Below are 19,538 nucleotides of genomic sequence, written 5' to 3'. Positions count from 1 at the left end.
TTCCTCTATCTAAATACATAAGAAAGTTCAGGTCTGAAATGACATACTGAAAAAAACTAATTTCCAAATATTTTCAGGGCAAAAAAGTGCAACCAACACTTTTCCCACAAAACAAATCTTTAAAAATCTCAAACCAACATAAAACAATCACTTGGGGGGGAAAAAAAATCCATCGTGGTGCTTATATGAAAAACAGGATAAGATTAATCTTCGTTTTTATAGACAGCCTGTTAAGAACAGTTCCTTCCAAAATTCTCTTTGGCTACATTTATTAATCCAAATCCAGTGGGTCGGAGCAGTTTTTCCCAATTTCTTTAACAAGTCCTGTTCTAAAATCCACCCAGAAACAGATGTTACTTTATGTACAATTCCGCTGCGGTAGTGGGGGGGGGGGTGGTTTACCTTACAAGTAACACGTGAGCTACAGCCTCACGGAGCTCCCTCAGCGGATGGCACTTCTAAAGGCTCCTCTCTACTCATGTGCCCGGTTTCTCGCCGGGTGCCCCTGCGCCGCTGCTTGCGAGCACTCGGCGTGCGGGGCCGGGAGCTTTCCCTCCTCCCCGCCGGGCGGGAAGCGGCGCGAAAAGAGGCGGCCGGGGAACAATGGGGAGCGCCGGGAGCACTGGGAGCCCCAACCGCGCTTCCTCCGGCCCCGCTGCCGCTTCCTGCGGGATCGCTCGCCGCTTCGCTCCCTGGGGCAGCCTGCCCGGAGCCCGCCCCGCTGCCGAGAGACCCCCGCTCACCCTTGGAGTGCCCCGTGCCCGCGCCGCGCCGAGGGCACCCACGAGTTTACTCTCCCGGCCGCTCGCTAGCCCCCGGGGCTCTCCCGCCCCCGCAGGGCGAGCGGGACTGCCCGGCTGGCTCGGCGCCAGCCCCGCTCCCGAACCTATCCCGGGGTCGGGCGGGCGGCCTATGGGAGCCGTGATCCCGCTGCCCCGGGCTCCTGCCCCGCATGCCGCGAGCACTGCCCGCAGGAGAGCAGCAGCACTACAGAGGCGCCGCGGCCCCGCTGCACCGCGCGCTCCCTCCCTTCAGGGGACGGTGCTGCGCACAAAGGGCGGCTCAGCATTGTTCTCCTCCCTGACCCCCAAATCCCCTCTTCCCCGCCGGGAGAGGCGAACTGCAAGGGCCGGGAAGAAGGGCAAAGATGGGGAGAGGCCAACTGCCCGCGGCGCCGGCCGCTTCCCAGGGTATCCCGCCATCTTCGCCAAGCTCGCCCTCGTGCCGTGCCCGCCGTCGAAGCCCTCCTGCCCGCCATCCTTCATTCCCTACTCGCAATTTAGTGGGTCTTGCATATGTCACTTTGCCTAAAAATCCCGCCGTGGCTCCAAAGGCACCTCTCTCCACATCCCAGCCACCCAAGCCTCCTTCTTGAGCTTCCACACGGGATCACCTGCTTCACATAACCCGAGGAGGAAAAAACCCCAACTGTACCAATGCAAGGTATTGAGGGGTTTGTCCTCAAATTCACAAAAAGCGTTCTGCTTTTTAACCTTGATGGGCTTGTTTAGGTGACCAGGCAATATTTAAGCTACAGCGCTGCCTCCTTTGCCACCTGCGACCCACAGCCTAGTGCGTTCCTGGCCTCAGGCTCGGAACACCACGGAGCAGACACCAAGACACGCGGGATCGAGCGGAAAACTCAAAGCATGCAAGGAAGGAAGCGGGAGCTACAACACGACACTGAGGAAAAACCATGGCTCGATTTAAATAATTGCATAATATTAGGATTTAACTTATAAATGTTTACATTTGTGTGATTTGATTAATGTCACGTTTGATTTCCTTAAAGCCACTGACAAGGTACTTTAAAACACGAGATTAACGTCTACTAGCGATGAAATTCAACAGGCAAATCCTCTTCCCAGCGCCCCAGCTCCCACAACACCCAAGCAAGCAGGGACCTCAGACCCCCTTCCTGCCCCACCACCCCCGCCACAGCCAAGGAGGCTCCCCCCGCATCCTGTGGCCAGGGTCCTCCCCCCGGCAGCTGACGGGATTCCCGGCCGGTCCCTTCCCCGGCACCCGCCGCCCCGCGCGTGGCTCCGCCAGCGCTCCCGTTCGAACGCGGCCAGGCCCGCCTCTGCCCCGCCCCCGGCCGGCCGTTACCGCCGCCGCCACAGGGACACCCCGATCCCGCCTCGGCACTTCCCGAGGGAGGCGCCGCCGCTCCCGGGTTCTCCCGGGACCCCGAGGGGGGGGGTGGAGGGGGGGCAGGAGCTGGCAGGAGGCTCGAGCGCGGCACGAGCGCGGCCGGCGCGCGGCATTGTGGGAAGGAAGGTGTCGGGGCGGCAGAGGAAGCGGCGGGCGGGGGTGGGGGGGTGAAAGGTCAGCGGCCGAGAGCCCCCGCGCCAATGGCGGGCGGGCTGAGCTGGTGCCTCGCGGCGGGCCGGGGCCGGGCCGCCCTCCGCGGCTGCGAACACCGGGCGCGTGTGCGTGCGTGCCCGTGTTGTCTGTCTGTCCGTGTGTGTCCGTGTGTCCTGGGCCGCCGCCGCCCTTTGTAACGGTCCGCGCGGGGTTTGCTCGCCCCCAGCCCCTCCCCCACCGCGCTTCCACGCGATTTATGGGATTTGCGAATAATTCGAGGGGCTTTTTCTCCCCCACACCACTCCCATCCCCTCCCCCCACTCCCAGCTCCTAACCTCTGCTTCCTCTCCCGCTGCCCCGGCAGTCACCGGGGAGCTCCGTCCTCGCCGGCAGCGCGGGGCCGGGCAGACCCCGCACACAAAGGTCCCGGCCCCGATCCCGCTCCCGCCGGCCGCGGTTCGCGGGGGATCTCCGGCAAGTCCACAGCCATGAATTCTACAGCTCCTGCCCGCGGCAGGCTCCAGCGGCGAACGGGGGGTGACTCGAACCGCCCCGCAACTTTCTCTCCGTCCCCCGCACCCCCGTCCTGCCGCCGAAGGTAAAGTTGGAGCCGGTCCCCCCCCCGCCAGCCCCTCGCAGCGAGGCTCAAACGGAGGAGGAAAATGTGAAATGTTAACACGGAGAAGTGGTTCCCTTTGTTCTTTCATTGTTTCTACCCGAACTGGCGGATACAAGGATAAACACTTACCTTCTCTCCTTTTTGCTCCAAAATACACGCGTTCCCATCAGCCTTAAAATGCACGGTCCACTTTGGAAGCGACTACAAATGTCGGGAGAGTTTGTATTCCATTCTTTTACGCTCTCTACTCTTTTTAGCGTAAGATTAAGTTGCCGAGCACGTTGTTGCAAGCCCCCCGCCTTAGTGAATGGTCACGTTTAGGACCCTCCAAGTCCATCCTAATTCTGCCAGTAGAATTGAGGGTATTGGAGGTCTAAACTTTCAAAAGGAAAAGGGCCTGCATCTATGGAGCAGACCTGAAAATGCACTCAGTTCCTCACTCGCTTCCACAAAATGGATATTAACATCTCACCCCAAACAACTCAACGAAATATACATTTTAAAGCTTGAATGAAGAAAAGCTGTTCCCTCGGCTGAGATAAGCTAAAAGCAAATTGTCATGAAGAAAATCTACCTCAGTAAATTCCGCAGCAGAAACAGTCTCTGTCTGGAGTTTAAAACAAACAAATAAATAAGAGCATCGTATAGAAATACTGAGCCTAAAGTTTGAAGGGAAAAAACCTCTGAGAGGAACATGCTACCCAGAGTGGAATGGGGAGAATCACAGCTTTTTAAAGTGTCCTTTTCTTGCAAAAATTACTGCTTTTCATTTTTCTCCTGTGCAACCAAGCCAGGAGGAGATAAACCAGTTTTCTGCTTTCTTTGTAGTCCAGTCGATGTTTCGCACCCAGAAACACAGGCAGTCCCCCCCTAAACCTTGCTTTAATCTGATTATGATGAGATTTGCTGATACAATGAATATTTGAAATGATCCTTGTGTCTTAGTGAGCGGGAAGCACTTCCAGGCTCCTGTTTCCAAGGCTCTCCGCCAGAGAGGGAAGAGGAGCGGTGGGGAGACCCCGCTCCCCGAGGCCCCAGCGGGGTGGCAGCCGTGGGGGGGTGGACACAGCCCCTTCCTCCAGTGCCCAGGGGCGCTGGATTAATTCAGCCCAACTCCCTCAGTCAGTGGTTGGAGCGGGATCCTTAAGCGCCTTTTCCCCCTGCATCATCACGCCTTTTCCAATTGAAAAATAAACAAATAATAGTAAAATAAATTAAAAAAAAAAAGAAAAAAAAAAGAAAGAGTATGCAGGCGACCCAAGTAATTGTGGGACCGGGAGTGCATGTTGTCTCACACCCCCTCTCCTCCTCCTCCTCCTCCTCCTCCTCCTCCCCCTCCTCCCGATGTGGCCTTAATGGCAAACTGGAAGGCCGGTTTATTTCATAGGGCCATATTACAACCAACAAGGTAAATAGGGAGTCGTGGGGAAGAAGGAGGGAGGGGAGAGGGAGGGAGAGGGGCTTTTCTTTGATAGCATTTAATTGGAATTGAAACATTCTGGGGCTGTAAACATTCTTTATTTATTCAGCACACATAAGCGGGCATTGTTTTATCACCATCATAATTATGGTGTCCTTTAAACTGACTGATAGCAAAGAAGATAAGGGAATGCGCCTGTAGCTCCACATCAAATCGCTGGCTGTCCCCTCTCCCCATGTCTCCAGGATCCACACAGTCCTTGGAGATGAGGAGAGCCGGAAGATTGTGGCCTGGCCATCCCTTACGTCATGAAAGTGATTTGTACCACATTGCTAATTTGGTGCAATTCATAACCTCCTGATAGCCTTCATTTTCAACTGCTTTTCAGTTTGCAGGGTACGTTTTTTAAGATGTAGTTTCCCAAAGCAGAAATTAAGAGCGATAACCTATGTGCAGGAGAGGATCTTATTTCCCAATGTTTGTTGCTTTACCTTTGTCTAATTAAAAATGCAAACTTTTAGGATCCTTTCAGAACAAAGCCTCACCAAATCCCCTTTACGTCCAAGGATTTGCAAATTTATAAAGGCTGCATTGAATTCAGCATGGGTCAAGGGGCAAAAAAAGGGTAGAAGGTCACTGCATTTTGATTATGGGTCAGTAAACAACATGGCATGTAGTATGTGTCCAGAAACTCCTGCTAAAAAGTATTTTTAAACTACCATGAGTATTAAACTCGAGAAATAGTCTTAGCTCATGGTGATTATAAATTGCACAAAATTCTAGTGTGCAAGAAACATTCCAGCCCCCCCCCAAAAAAAACAACAAAAAAACCAAAACAAAAACTTAAAAAGCACTTAGTAGAACCCTGCATTGCGTCTTTGTTTACCAAAAAAAAAAAAAAAGAGAGAGAGAAAAAGAAAAGAAAGGAAAAAAAACAACCCTGAAACTCCTAGGCATAAGAGTGTTAACCAGATTATGATTTTTTTTTTTTGTGGACTGGTGGCTGGTATTTCTTTGTGCCACACATTTAGGAGATTTAGTTATACATTCTGATACATTGTCAGAGTAGAATTTACAGCAAATTTTAGGTACTACAGTCACATTTGGCTGACTTTAAAATAGCAGAAGGATCCTATTATATTGTTCTTTGACCCTATTATATTTATGTTACTGGACTCTTTGTGATAGCCTCTAGCTGCTCTCTATCTGTGTCCTCCTTGAGCAAAATATGCCCAGCAGTACCTAGAAGCAGAGTGTAGTGTTAGAAATCAAGTTCTCATGTGAAATATGTATTTCTGCCCAGCATCATGAAAGCAAAAGGTTTATTTAATGCTTGTCAGTACCTGAAGACGTTGTCCAGCATTAACAAATAATAATAAATAATAATAATACTCTAAAAATGTGGCAATCCTAGTGTTAAAATGCATATGACCTGTTAGGTTTTCCTGAAGATTTTCAAAAGAATTCTCCCCATTAGTACAACTGGTGGTGGACGTCGCTGTTGCATTTCCCAACAAAATGTTTCAAAGACTGTAAATGCTATGTGCATTACTACATTGCAGAAGGAAGAGTTCAGATGGAATTGCACTGGTATTTAAACATAATCATACTATGAAAATAAATCATCACGTAAAAGGAGTATTTTAAATGTTACACACGTTTTCTTTCTGGAATGACATGGCTAAGCACTTCCCCGTGAGCATATAGATTTTAACACGAGTTTACAAAAATCCAAGTATATGATTTCCAATAAATGGGAATAGGTCTGCAGCAAAGTATTATGAATATTATTTTGCTCTTTCTTTTCTAATGAGGTTTATCCTTAGGCCAGACAGTTTCAAGACTGAAATACTACTGGCTATAGAGTGTAGATTGCAGATTGCACGCTACTCAATGTGAAAAGGAGCACGTTTGATTGATCGCCTCTGTGTGTGTGTGCGCCCATACACACAACTCTCTGTAGTTGCATGTGTATGTATTTGGCAAAACCGGGCATCTCTGGGCGTCCTTATCTTATGAAATGTGAGACAAACATCCATGCCTTTAATCATGTTCATCTTTGATCACCAGCGAGAGTGACACAGTCCACAAAATTAACAAAGAAACTCCCTTGCTTTTGAGAAATAGCTACATGTACATCTGGGTCTGCACACACATGCACATGGACACATGAACACGCAGGCATACATCCCAGCAAGTAAATTATGGCATAACTTTTCATGTAATTGACACCAGACACCTTTAGTTTTTCATATTCATTCTTTTGACCAGCTTTCACATTAACCATCTAAACCATAAATGTTGGTGGCTATTGATTGCAATCCCCTGTGTGCGTGCAAATCCATTTTCAAGTCCTCTGCCTTTAATGTGCGTGTGCGTGTGCAAGAGGCCTCTGACGGCTCTTTATCAGGATCTCCCCCAGCCCGCTTGAAGACGACCCCGGATACACAATGTGTGCTAATGGCCAAGGGAAAGCACACACACACACACACACACGCACACGAAAAGAACCAAAACAAAACAAAAGATGGAGAAGTAAAGAAACAAAGCTCTCCGTCTGAGATGCGGAGAAAGATATGCAACCGAAAGTGTGTGTAAGTATACGGTGGGGATGTGTAGGTTGGGCGCCTGACATTTCCCAAGACTTCTGGTGTGTTTCTCCCTGCCGACATCTGGCGCTGCTTCGGCCCCGGTGCTCATGGCCGCACCTTTCGGGAGCCCGAGGTTTGCCGAAGAGCCATCACTAGTTTTAAACGTTTGGTAGCGCCGGAATTAAAGAAAAAAAAAAAAAGGCATTTTTAAAATAGTTGCCGAATCCCACTGCCTGGCTGTCACCGGCAGCGCGTGGGTGCAGGTCTGGGTGCCCGTGGCTTCCTGCGTGCGAACGCACGCGTGGATTTACACGGGAATCTGACCCATCTGAACTACCTGACAAATAAAGGAGTTTTCATCCCATCGGGGTTTTTGGTAACGTCTTCTGAACAGCTTTATCGGAGTTTACAGTTCCTTTACTGTTGACTCCATAGCCTTAACCTTAAAGCAGGGGGAGGAGAGCAGTGGGGAGGGGGTGGGGGTGTTGGCAGCATATAAGTACATCAGGAGGAATTTTTAAACGACCTTATTGTCTCTAGCTCTAGAAAGACCACGATGATTTCTTTTTAGCGCCAGCAGCTGTTTTCTCTCGAAACTTTGCTTTCAGCCTCAGCATATACGAGGGTGCCTCTCACACGAGCGAGCAAGAGAAAGGCAAGGCTGGGGGATCCAGATGCGAGGAGAGGGAAGGCGAACTCCGCGGATGGTCTGAGCTGTGCCGAGGCATTGTTCACTGCTGCCTCTCGGTTACGTTTAAAGGCTGAAATATCACGAGATCCACTCAATGATCCTTTTCTAATTCGAGGGACAAAATGTAATTTGCTGTAGCTCTGCTTTCTCGGATGGGAATACTATCGCTAGGTTTCAAAGGGAAGAACTAGGCATCGCGGTTCGCACACACATGGATTAAGTTGAACAGCGGCGATTACATCTGCGCTGAGAGCAACAGTAGTCCAGGGCTGACTTTTCAAATCTCAGCCCTCCGAGTTAGAGGCTCTCTTGAATAGACTTCCTCCATTCCCGGATGCACTTCTCCAAATTCCCACTTCTCTCTCGAATTCCTGTGAAATTGGGGGCTCGCCTGCATTTTGCCTTGCCATGCAAAACTGCTTTTTCACAGAGTGATTATGCGCTTTCTTTTAGCTGTACCTGACGGGGTAACACGAACTCCACGCACCATATTGCCAACATGCGGAGTGGATATTGAGGTTTGGGATTGAAGATTTTTAATTTTTTTCCCTCCGTCGATTTTTTTGCCAAGTCACAGCAATATGAGATGTCTCATTAATCTCGCGGATGTGTCTAATTCTGGATGTGCAGTGATACATAAACGTGCTGGTGTTTGTATCCAGCGGAACACTGGATGCACGGCAGAGATTGGTGATCTTTTTTTTCGCAGCGCCTAACGTGCAAACCGCAAGCATCACGTTAACGTGACAAGGGAGAGGCATGCAGCTATCGCAACATTTGCGAAATCCCCGTTCCTGACACTCGAATAATTTAACGTTCCTAAGAAGATGTTAAACATTCATGCTGCTTCTTCCAATTGATTTTAAGGGGCTGCTATAAATGGAGCATCAAAAAGCTTCGGCAGGGCTACTCCGAGCGGAATATGCAAACTGCGAGCCAGAAGCATCCTAGCCCGATGCAATATCGTACATTGTGTGTGCCAGCACTTTTTTGTTATTACGTAAAGGCTCTTGGAAGCACCTTGGATATTTTACATTCTCCTTTCTCTGCTGGAAGCAATCAGCACGCAGGAATCCTGACGTGGGCTCTGGGACTATAGGACATTCCAGCTCGTGATCCAGTACGGTTAATCGTGAAAAGTGTATACATTTCTGGCTTATCTATGCTTTGTTATGGGTCTGACGTGAGCTCACGTCCTCCTCCCCCCTCCCGCAATATTACAGGCAGAATTTCAGTTAAAAGTGTTACAGTATCGCGGTGCAGGAACCCGTGATACTCAGACAGCAAAAATAACCTTAGTCCCTGGCTGTAAAAAGCTAATTAAGCAGAAGAGGAAAATCAAGAGAAACTCGAAAATGTAAGTATTCCCTCTCGTTAGCAACCGAACATTTAACTTTGGAGCCTCAGAAGGGGAAATACCAGGCTGTTCAGCACGTTTTCTCTAAGCTTCATTTTCCACACAATGGAGAATAAAACACTAGTTTAAAGCGTCTACGTTACCGAAGGATTTTCCATCGTTACGATCAGACTTATGTCCTTTAAATTCACGGCATGCACAAAAGAGCAACGTTTGTCCAAAACGGGCTGAAAATATACGGAACGATAGGGGGGAAAAGCATACAAATCCTTCCTCGGAAGCTAGCGACGAGGAAGTCTGAGAGGGCTGAGTATGTTTGAGCTCGGATTGTTTAATAGAAAGATTTATATACTAACTGTATTATTTACTTTGGGAGGGGAGGTGGCAGTATAAGGGTATGCTAATTAGTGGGAGATTTTTTGGGGGAAGGGGTGGAATATCAATTTTTATTGCATCACCTGTCAGGAGTGTCCAATCAGCGTTGGCTTTAGGGGAATTAATTGATGAAGGTGTCTCCGGACGAGCTCACTTCACTCTGTCATTTTATTTGTAGCTAAAGCAGCGGCGGGAATAGCAGCTGCATTTCTTTTCTCTTCCTCCCTTCACATTCCATTATCATAGTTTCCAATGGAAAAGCAGGGAATGAAAGGGAACAGGTACTGATCTTCAGAAGCAACTTAGAGAAACACTTTGGCAAACCTGATTTTTAAGAATATATATTGATTGTAGCCTCACGGTATTTTTTAATTTATTTTTTTTTTAATTTTGTCTAAAGTTTGGCACTTCATTCACCAGGAATAACAGCCTTTGTTATATTTTATTAGCAGGATGCCTTGAGACAAATACAGCATCTGGCTGAGGATTGTGTGTGTGTGGCTTTTTCTTTTTTTTTTTCTTTTTTTTTTTTTCATCTCTCTCTCTCTCTGCAAATGCTGGGAATAATTTAATTCACGAAATGGGAGACCTGAAGTCGGGTTTTGAAGAGGTGGATGGCGTGAGGCTCGGCTACCTCATCATTAAAGGAAAGCAAATGTTTGCACTCTCCCAGGTTTTTACAGACCTGCTCAAAAACATCCCGCGAACTACCGTGCACAAGCGAATGGATCATTTAAAAGTAAAAAAGCATCACTGCGACCTGGAGGAGTTGAGGAAACTCAAAGCCATCAACTCCATCGCTTTCCACGCCGCCAAATGCACCCTGATCTCCAGAGAGGACGTGGAAGCCTTGTACACATCCTGCAAAACCGAACGGGTACTTAAGACGAAACGGAGAAAACTAAGCCGGGCGCTGTCTGCCGCCGACCTCCGGCCGGAGCTCGCTCCCGCCGACCCCTTCTCCGGCTTCTGGAAGGAGAACAAACTTTGGCTGGGTCTGAGCGACTCTCCCCGGCCGCTGCTGCCCGTCCGGAGGAAAGCTCTGCGCCCGGGGGACACAGCCTTGCTACCGGCCGCTCATCTACCTCACATTTTTAGTAAATACACTGGCCACAGCTACCCAGAAATCGCTCGGGCGCCTTGCAAACCCCCCGTAAACTATGAAACTGCGCCGGCAGCGGGCGGCTGCGCGCCCCTGCGGCCCCGCCGCCCGCCCACCACCGCGGCGCGGCCCCGGCTCCCGGCCGCCGGCCCCCCGCCCCTGCCCGGCCGCTGCCGCCGCCGCCGCCACGGGGCGGCCGCTGTCGCCGGCACGCTGGGCCCCCCCGGCGGCGCCCGCCGGCCCCTGGCCCTGCCCCGGCCCTGCCGGCTCCGCGGCGCCCCGCGGCTGCCGCTGTCGCTGCCCCGCGGCTTCGGGCCGCCCGCCTTCGCCGAGAGCGCCAGCAGCGACTCGGAGTCCAGCTGCTGCTCGGGCCGCGCCGCCCACGACTCGGACTGCGGCTCCAGCCTCTCCAGCTCCAGCGAGGGCAGCTCGGAGGAGGAGGACGAGGAGGAGGAGGACGAGGAGGGCAGCGGCGCCTCGGACTCCAGCGAGGGCAGCTCAGAGGAGGAGGAGGAGGAGGAGGAAGAGGAGGAGGAAGAGGAGGAGGAGGAGGACAGCACCTCGGACTCCGACTCCAGCTCGGTCTCCAGCCAGGTTTCGGTGCAAAGCATCCGCTTCAGGCGCACCAGCTTCTGCAGCCCGCCCGGCGTGGTCCACGCCAACTTCTTGTACCATCTGGCGGCCGCCGCCGCCCCCCGGCCCCCGGCCCCGGCCCCGGCGGAGCCCGGCGGGCTGCCCGTCCTCCGCGGTGCTCCCGGCGGAGTCAAGCCGGAGCTGCCGGAGGAGTGGGGCCGCCCCGGCTGGGCTCCCGCCGCCCCGGCGCTGCGCTGCTCCGGCGGCCTAGGGAGCTGCTTCGCGGAGATAAGAGATGATAGGGTATCCGAGATCACATTCCCACACTCTGAATTTTCCAATAATACCAAGAGTACTGACCTAACAATTAACTGTGTTGCAAAGGGGGCCTCTTCACCTAGCCCAAAGACAAACAATGCATTTCCACAACAAAGAATACTCAGAGAGGCAAGGAAATGCCTTCAAGCAACTACTACACACCGTGTAGATAACAATACAATAGCTGCTAGGTTCTTAAATAATGATTCTTCATCAACGGCAGCAAATTCAGAGAAAGATTCCAAAATCCCTCTTTGTATTGAATTTGCCACGGATTTGCCCTCTTTACAAACTGATCCTGCGGAGGATGCTGCTTCTCCAGGGGCAGCAGCAGCAGCTGAGCTCCAGTGCACTGATACAGGCAATAAGGCATTGCCATTCCTGCACAGCATTAAAATCAAAATAGAGGACAGCAGTGCGAACGACGAGTATGAGCCTGATCTTACAACACATAAGCTAAAGTGTGAGTGCAATGATACTAAGGATGAGTTTTACGGTGTGACTGAGAGTAATAACCAGGACGCTTTATTAACAGCCAAGGAAGATTCTGCATGCACTGAGAAAGAAACCACTTCCTTAAACCCGCTGACTCAGAGTCAGGTCCTCTCATGCACTTTAGGTACTCCAAAACCTGAGGATGGGGAGTATAAATTTGGAGCAAGGGTGAGAAAAAATTACAGGACACTGGTTTTGGGAAAGCGACCTGTACTGCAGACTCCTCCAGTCAAACCAAATTTGAAATCAGCTCGAAGCCCACGTCCTACAGGTAAAATCGAGACACATGAAGGAACACTGGATGATTTTACAGTTAACAATAGACGCAAAAGGGTAGCCAGCAATGTAGCATCAGCAGTGAAAAGGCCATTTAATTTCATGGCAAATTTTCCCTGTCCACCATCACTAATTATTGGCAATGATGGGGATTTGTTGCCAGCTTATTCCTTAAACACCACTAAGGATTCCCAACCACCTCACAAGGCCCATCCTGTATGGAAATGGCAGCTGGGCGGTTCTGCAATACCTCTTCCACCTAGCCACAAATTCAGGAAATTTAATTAATAAAATAGTTTGGAAAATATTTTCTTGAACCACCTTTAACTTTCTTACCTTTTTTTTTTTTTTTAAACTCTGCAGCATGGTTTGTACAAACCCATTAATGCTATACACACTTCTGGAATCCTGTTTTATCACAATGTGAAGACAGAAACCGGATTACTATTTTATTTACCATTACAACAGTGGTGGGATTTTTCTGTTATTTTGGGTTTTTGTTTTTGGTGGTCTATTTTTGTTTTGTTTTGTTCTGTTGCATTGGGGTTTTTTATTTTATTTTATTTTGTTACATTCCACAGAGTACTTCAGGCTAAAGACTCAAGTTAAACTCAGTTATTACGGTAAAGCTGGAACACTTTACTGTTTAAATGCTAATAATGCACCAGTACCTCAATTCAACTGCTGCAAATAAATGTCAAAAGGTTGAATAATAAATATTAGAATGAGCCATTAAATTTATGCACTAGATTTCGAAAATGGAAGTCTAACTGTTAATTCAGTTAAAGTTTGTTAAGTTACATGGTTGCACAGTAAGGGTTCACTATAAATTCAATGTGGCAGCAATCTACTTTTCGGGAGCTTTGTTTTCGGGTGCAGGGGTGTCTCTTTCGAAGAGCAGTTGCACTTACTCCTTTTTCTCTGGTTTGGAAAGCCTGGTGTCCGCCTGCGACCCCAGCGCTGGGAAAAGCTGCCTCATTTGAAACCAGTAAATAAATGTGGAATTCTATTTTTGGTAAAAGGGTGTCTTTTTGCTTGTACAGCCACTCTTTGCAATTGGGAAGCCTTTTTGTTTCACCCAGAGGTCTTAAATAAGGTTACTGTTACCCACTAATGTCATACTTAAGTTGTGGTCTGAACATGCCCCTTACAAACTTGCAAAGCAACTAAAATATTTGCCTGGCCAGCAGTACAATTTATGGTCCAGCCCCTCACGCTGGCTGGAGGAAATAGCAAAGCAGTAAATACAACACAGAAAGTGAAATGAGAGGCCGTAAGTGGAAAGATTACACAAAATGAGAAGACCATGTTATTCATAGCTTTTTGGCACCAAAACTCAAGTGTTTCAACCGTGTTACACTTCCCGGTTCTATCCTCATCTCTTGAAATTTGCTGTCGTGGGTTTTATTTTGCCATGCCATCCTCTCTATGTAGCAGAAACATTTCTACTGCACGTGACAATCAGAGGCAATTATCTATATTTGCACTTAATATCGAAATAGTCGAACAGGCAGACTTCTAGAGTCTAGCCCTCGGTAAGTCATGCTGGTATAATATATTGTGATGATGGAAGCAGTAAATCAAAATTATGGAAATTTGCACTGTTGAAAAGCATGCTTTAGCTTTATTTTCAATTAAAAACACTGTTTTAAAAAATTCTGATTCCAAACACTTTGAATTATTGCAGAGTTATCCGTGTTTTCCTCTCCGTTTGTAAGTTCACTGTTTTTATTTGGAGGAAATACGCTTCAAGAGGTTAACTGTTTCCCTCCCTTCCCCCCCCAGACTCTCGAAAAGAAAGAGAAGGAAAAAAAAAAAAAGAGAGAGAAAGGCTGGAGGCCGAGGTGGAGGCAGAGCCGAGAACGGGGGAAGGTCTCTCTTGCGGGGGGAGGACGGGTACAGCAACTCTGAAAACAGCCTGAAAAGTTTGCAGCTTGAGAAAGGCAGTAATAATTGAGTTGCTGAATCAGCAGAGTTTAGGATGAATAATTGCTGGTTTCTTTCTTTGGATTAGCATTTTATTTATATTAGATCATTCACAAATTAAATTTTAAGGATTCCACTCATCGATCAATCCCGGGAGAATAATTTATCATAAATCAAAAAAGGAAAACAAAGCAACAATGTAATGTTTACTGTGTGACTCAAAGTCAACATTTCTGCTGGCAATCCACTGCCTGGGATTCAATTTTTTAATTCCTGCCTTTTGTGATGCCCTCTCCCAACCTCTCGTGTCTCCAAATATTCCAAGTAGTCACTAACTGATTTCAGCTCTGTTTACTATATCCACACCGGAGTTTTCCTCTCATTGTAAAAGGCCTAGTCTAAGAATACCTGCAGCCAAATATATTTAGAAAGAGTAAACAATTGCCTTTCAGTGGAGTTACCCTTCCCCCCTGCATGCAAACGTACATACACACACACACACCACTTTAAAGCTGCCAATTGCAAAAGGTGCATTGCATACTTAACTGCTCTGCTGAAATTACGATGGTCATGAAAAATCTGCTTACTGAAGTTGTTCTGAGATGAATGTTTACGTTCGTGTGTTTAGAGCTGCACAGAATACAGCCTTATTTCCAGAGAACTGTAAGTACGTACAAAATGTACTGCTCAGGAAAGACCCCTGCTCTGTTAGAAACCGTGTCTGCTTGACAAAGGTCTTCACTTGACCAAAAAAAAAAAAAAAAAAAAAAAAAGAGAGAGAAAGGAAAAAAAAAGAGCCAAAAGCTACAAAAGTGCAATATGCAAACTTGAAACCTAAAATTTCGCCTTGTCAATTAAACAACGTATCACTTTCAAAGTAACTCTGTCCCCTGACCCTGTTTACTTCCAATTAGAGATATGCTGATTTGGCCAAGAATTGTAAATTACAGAGGTGCCTTTTCAGGTTCCTGAAATAATCCGGGGGGGGAGTGGGGGGGTGTTCGGGAGGGGGAGGAATAAGCATAAATTTATACCAAATAGGCTCTGCAGAGTTGAGGATGTGAAATATGGCGCCCAGCCCTGCCAGCGGCCCGAGAGCTCCAGGCACCCCCGGGCATCCCCGGCAGGCTGCTCTGCTTGGCTCTCCTCCGCCCAGGCAGCAGCAAACGGCAAGGAGTTAAACAGCCAAATAATTTTCACACGTGCACACCTCAGTTTAGTGCAAGCCACTAACAGGGACATTCGTGTTTTTACTGCCGCTGGAGAAATTAGCCAGGTACAATAACTCACTAGGGAAAAAATAAAGGGGGGGGGGGATTGAAAAAAAGGTATTCTCTCCAATTCTGGTAGTTTGGTAACTGTTTCTGATGACATTGTAATTATTATTGCGATCAGAGTTCATTATCATTTCAGCCTTAATCATGTGAAGTCTTATCACTGAGTTACGTAAAAATAACCAATTTTCTCTCATAAAGGTAAGTTCTAATAATGAGGAAAACCCAACGTTTTCCAAGGGAGCTAGGCTACCATTTTGTTGCAATGTTTACAGGAGATAAAACTTAAAATATATTAGTAATGAATTGCCACCATTTCCCAATTCCTGGTGTACACACAAATCAACAGAATTTTGTAGAGGAAAAAGCAATTGAGGGAAGTGCGTGTACTTTACGGACTATACTGCATAGGTATTTGCCACAAGTAGAGTTCACCGGTAAATTTATTGTGAAGATTTCTGCTGCCAGATGGACGACAAAGAAAGTTTTGGACTCTGTTTAATTCTCTAGAGCATTAAAAAGGGAACACGTGTAATGCCTTCAGCAACGAGGTATATTGCCTTAAAAGATGTAACTTGCCGTTTACAGCAATTTACTTTAGGAACCGATTGTTATATAAGCTACCCTTACTTGATACAGTGGGATAATCTCTTTACTGATTGTTTATTTAAAACACCACTACTAGCAATAATGCAAAATAGTGGTAGCTGTTTTATGAAGTTTGCTGTTTAATCAATTCACATGGTGATTTTTTACATGGTCTCTGATCTCTTTACCTCTAACAGATTTAGTTGCCAATAAATTAAAGTTTCTGCAGAAATGAGAGCAATGCTATCATGTTTATGTTTGTCACTGTTCACACATGCGAGTGGTTGAGACAGAAAAGGGTAAAAAAAGTGGCATTTTTGACACACGGTGGTAATCTGCAGGAAAATATTCTACATATGCAGTATGTTGGAGAACATGAAACACAGATAACCTTGTTAATTGTGGTTTTTATGGTTAAGAGGATTGGTGGGAAGAATATGTGATGGTTCATCCTGGAAACTACTTGGTCAGCTTGGAGGTACAAAAGGAGGGCGAGTGCCTGAAAATGAAAAGCCCTGGCTAGCAAAATCAGGAGGGAAGTATTGGGATCTGTGTTGCTGAAGTCACGTTTGCAGACATTACCCATTCCCCTGGTACTTGGCCCTGTAAGCCGTGGTCTAACATCTCCGGCCTGCCCGAAAACCTTTGGGGAAGGGACAGCGAGCCGGGTTTAGGCCTTACACGTTGCATTTTTTCACTGCGCTGATATAATTATTTCCCGTGCCCTAGGCCCCTCTCTCTCCCCCTCTCCCTTTCTCTCCGAGGCGGCCTCACAAGCCCCCGCTTTAAAAGCCCCGAGATGTTTTGCATGAGGCGCTCACAATAGGGGTTGAGGGAATTGACAGTTTCAAAAACAAGGCGCCCTGTCCTTTCCAGATGCCGAGGACCCCTCTCCCGCACCATCTCTCGTTTGCTCCTCGCTGCTGGTGGCTTTACCCTTAGCATTGCAAATACACGGCAACAGCTGTGTTTGTAAACAGGGGGGAGGACGGAGGGAGCGCCGCCGGCCTCGCTCCCGCTCCGCGCGGCGAGCTGCCGCTGCCTGGAAATTGCAATTAAAAAAAAAAAAAAAGGGAAAAAAAAAAAGAGAGAGAAAAAAAAAAAAAAAGAGGAGAGCGAAACCAAAAAAAATGCGGGAGCGCAGCCGGGCCCCCGAGCGGCGGGTCGGCCCCTGCGCGTCGGGCCCGGGGCACACCGCGCCTCGGGCCGCCATCTTGCCCGGCACCGCGGAACCTCCCCGGCTCCCAGGCCTGGCTCCCCCGCTCCCGGCCCGGCTCTCTGGCCCGGCTCCCGTGCTCTCGGCCAGGGTCCCGCGGGCGGCGGGGGCGGCGCGGCAATCTCCAGGGGTTCCTGCACTTCAAAGCGGGGCCGTGGTTTCTACCCTGCACCCCCCTCCGGCTCCTCCGCCGGGGCGTCCATCTTCCCGGGCTCTCCCGTGGCGCGGCCCTGCCCTGCCCGCGGCCTCCCGCCCTGCCCGCTCCGAGCCGAGGACGAGCCGGGGGGAAGCCCACGGAGGTTGCGCGGGGCCCTCTGGGCAGATGCCGGGCTCGGGGCCAGGCAGCGGCCGGGGGACGCCCGGGGCTCCAGGCTCGGCCCTGGGCCCTCCGCCCCCGCGGAGCCGGCCCGGGAGGGGACGGGGAGCGAGGTCAGCGCAGAAAGTCCAATAGGGCTGTTTGCTCTTGCGTCTAAAATGCCGGGGCTGTAAAGCGTGTGAAATTACGCACCGGTCTCTTAAAGAGTGGCTAATTTATAGTAAATAGCGAGGGCTTTGTAAATGGATTTATTATGTTGTTTCTTGTTAATTGTTGAGAAAATCCCCATTGTTGAGTGTGAATGGCTTTATGGGCTCAACCCGGGCCGTGCTGCAATCCCGGGGCAGTAAATGGCCGCTCCGCTAATGTGGCCCGTAGCGAGAAGCCGGACTAGCCGCGGTGACCTTGGGCGGCGGGGCCGGACACGGACGGCCCGGAGACAGGCCCTGATGAAGCCTCGTCCCTGGGCGAGGGAAGCGCGGGACCCTGGTCCGGAGTGATCCCCCGGCCGGACCCCGGCAGCCCGAGGAGCAGCGGTGCGGGCGGACCCTCCGGGCGTACGGCCGGGCCCGCCGGCCCCGCCGCGGCAGCGCCCACGTGCAGGAGCCGCTCCGCGCCTTTGTTCGCGGCCGTGCTGACCCGGGTGCCTCTGCCGCCTGCCCCGCACCGCCCCGGCCGCAGCGCCGCTGCCACTGCCCGCCGAACGGCACGTCCGCATGGCGAAAGGGGCTCCAGCGCGGCCCTGGGCCCCCCACGCCGACGTTTTCCCCTAAGACAAATAAACAGGAGCCAGCACCTCCAGCCCCTTCTCCCCTGTCCCGGAGGTGTGGGGGAGGTCATGGGAATAGGGGTGCCGCAATGAGCTTCTCCAAACTCCACACCGTGCCCCCTCTTCCGTGGCCGCGGGGAGAGCCCCGCCGCTGCTCCCGGCGGTCAGAGGGATCAGGACGCGGGGACTCCCCCGCCGCTGGCACCCAAACCTCTCCCGCGTGCATGCGCCTGCATATTGTAAAATACAAATCACGATGAAATGTAAATTCTACTCTAGAAACTTATATTGGGCTATTCTCTTTCCTGAAATCTCTCCCCCTCTGATTTCGCTATTAGGAGAAATCCCCCTGGGTTTAGAGCACTTGTTCCACGGATTTCTGTGCAGCCCACATCTGTTGCCTTCCCCTCTCCGGCTCGGGGCTCTACCCTCGCTGCAGGCAGACCAGGGCGCGGGTAACCCGGCGGGACGAGCCACGGAGGGGTCGCCGCAGCCCGGCCCTACCCCTCGGAACCCAGCGATTTTCCAAACTGCCTTTCAGGATCGGGATTGAATTGCAATCATGTCAGATGCACGGCTCCCTCTTCCCCGGGACTTGTGCTTGCAGCCCTCTTCCAGGCTGATTAGTAGTGTCGGAGCTGCTAGATAGGGCTGTACAGTCCATTTCCCTCAAAACAGGATGTTTCCATCAACCTGCATTTGGTTTTCCCCAAAGAGCAGCGGAGAGTTTAGCTGGGAAACACGTCCTGGCTAAACCCTCGCCTTCAACTGCCACTCGGGTCACTTCACATCTCCGTATTATATTTCATCCTGTCATTCTCCTTTCTCTACCTTCTCGGGCAAAAATAAATAAACTAATAAACAAGCTGAGCCTTGGAAAAGCCTCTGGTGATGGTGAAGCGCAGGGCCGCCGCACCGGCAGCGCCCGGCGGAGCGGCGGGGCCGACCAGCTTGTCCTCGCCGGCCGAGGCACGGCTCGGTCCCGGACACACCCTCCGCGACCTCCCGGTTGTTTGTTGTAGGTTGTTGTTGCTCCCGGAGCAAAACCCCCCGCTCTCCTGGACCACCTCCCGCCTGGCTGCCCCGGGAGCAGTGTGTTTGCTGGGATTTCCAGGGTCTTTGTGCGTTTGTGGAGATGCGTGTGAATGGAGCTGCGAGTGTTAAAGCTGCCACATAACCTGTGCGAACATATGTTTTATATTTACCCGCGATGCTTTTGTATTCCCGAGATTCAGAGGTAAACTGCCCGAGACAATAACAAAACTAGAATTATTATCTAGTAAAGTGCATGGTGAAAATAAATAAGTAGATAATTTTTTTAAGGG

At 49.9% G+C, this 19,538-nt stretch overlaps 1 protein-coding gene across 1 annotated transcript; it reads left to right on the top strand.

Annotated features, from left to right (window-relative positions):
• The first annotated feature begins 7,446 nt into the window (after positions 1–7,446).
• On the top strand, positions 7,447–13,773 carry SKIDA1 (SKI/DACH domain containing 1). The gene has a single exon (XM_032707855.1). It carries the CDS (start codon positions 9,941–9,943, stop codon positions 12,410–12,412), a length of 2,472 nt encoding a protein of 823 aa, XP_032563746.1. The 5' UTR covers positions 7,447–9,940; the 3' UTR covers positions 12,413–13,773.
• The last annotated feature ends 5,765 nt before the right edge of the window (positions 13,774–19,538 follow it).

This window comes from Chiroxiphia lanceolata, chromosome 1 (assembly GCF_009829145.1).
Source record: "Chiroxiphia lanceolata isolate bChiLan1 chromosome 1, bChiLan1.pri, whole genome shotgun sequence".
NCBI classification, from domain to species: domain Eukaryota; kingdom Metazoa; phylum Chordata; class Aves; order Passeriformes; family Pipridae; genus Chiroxiphia; species Chiroxiphia lanceolata.
Note: the sequence above shows the minus strand (reverse complement) of the source record. Positions and strands in the feature narration are given on the sequence as shown.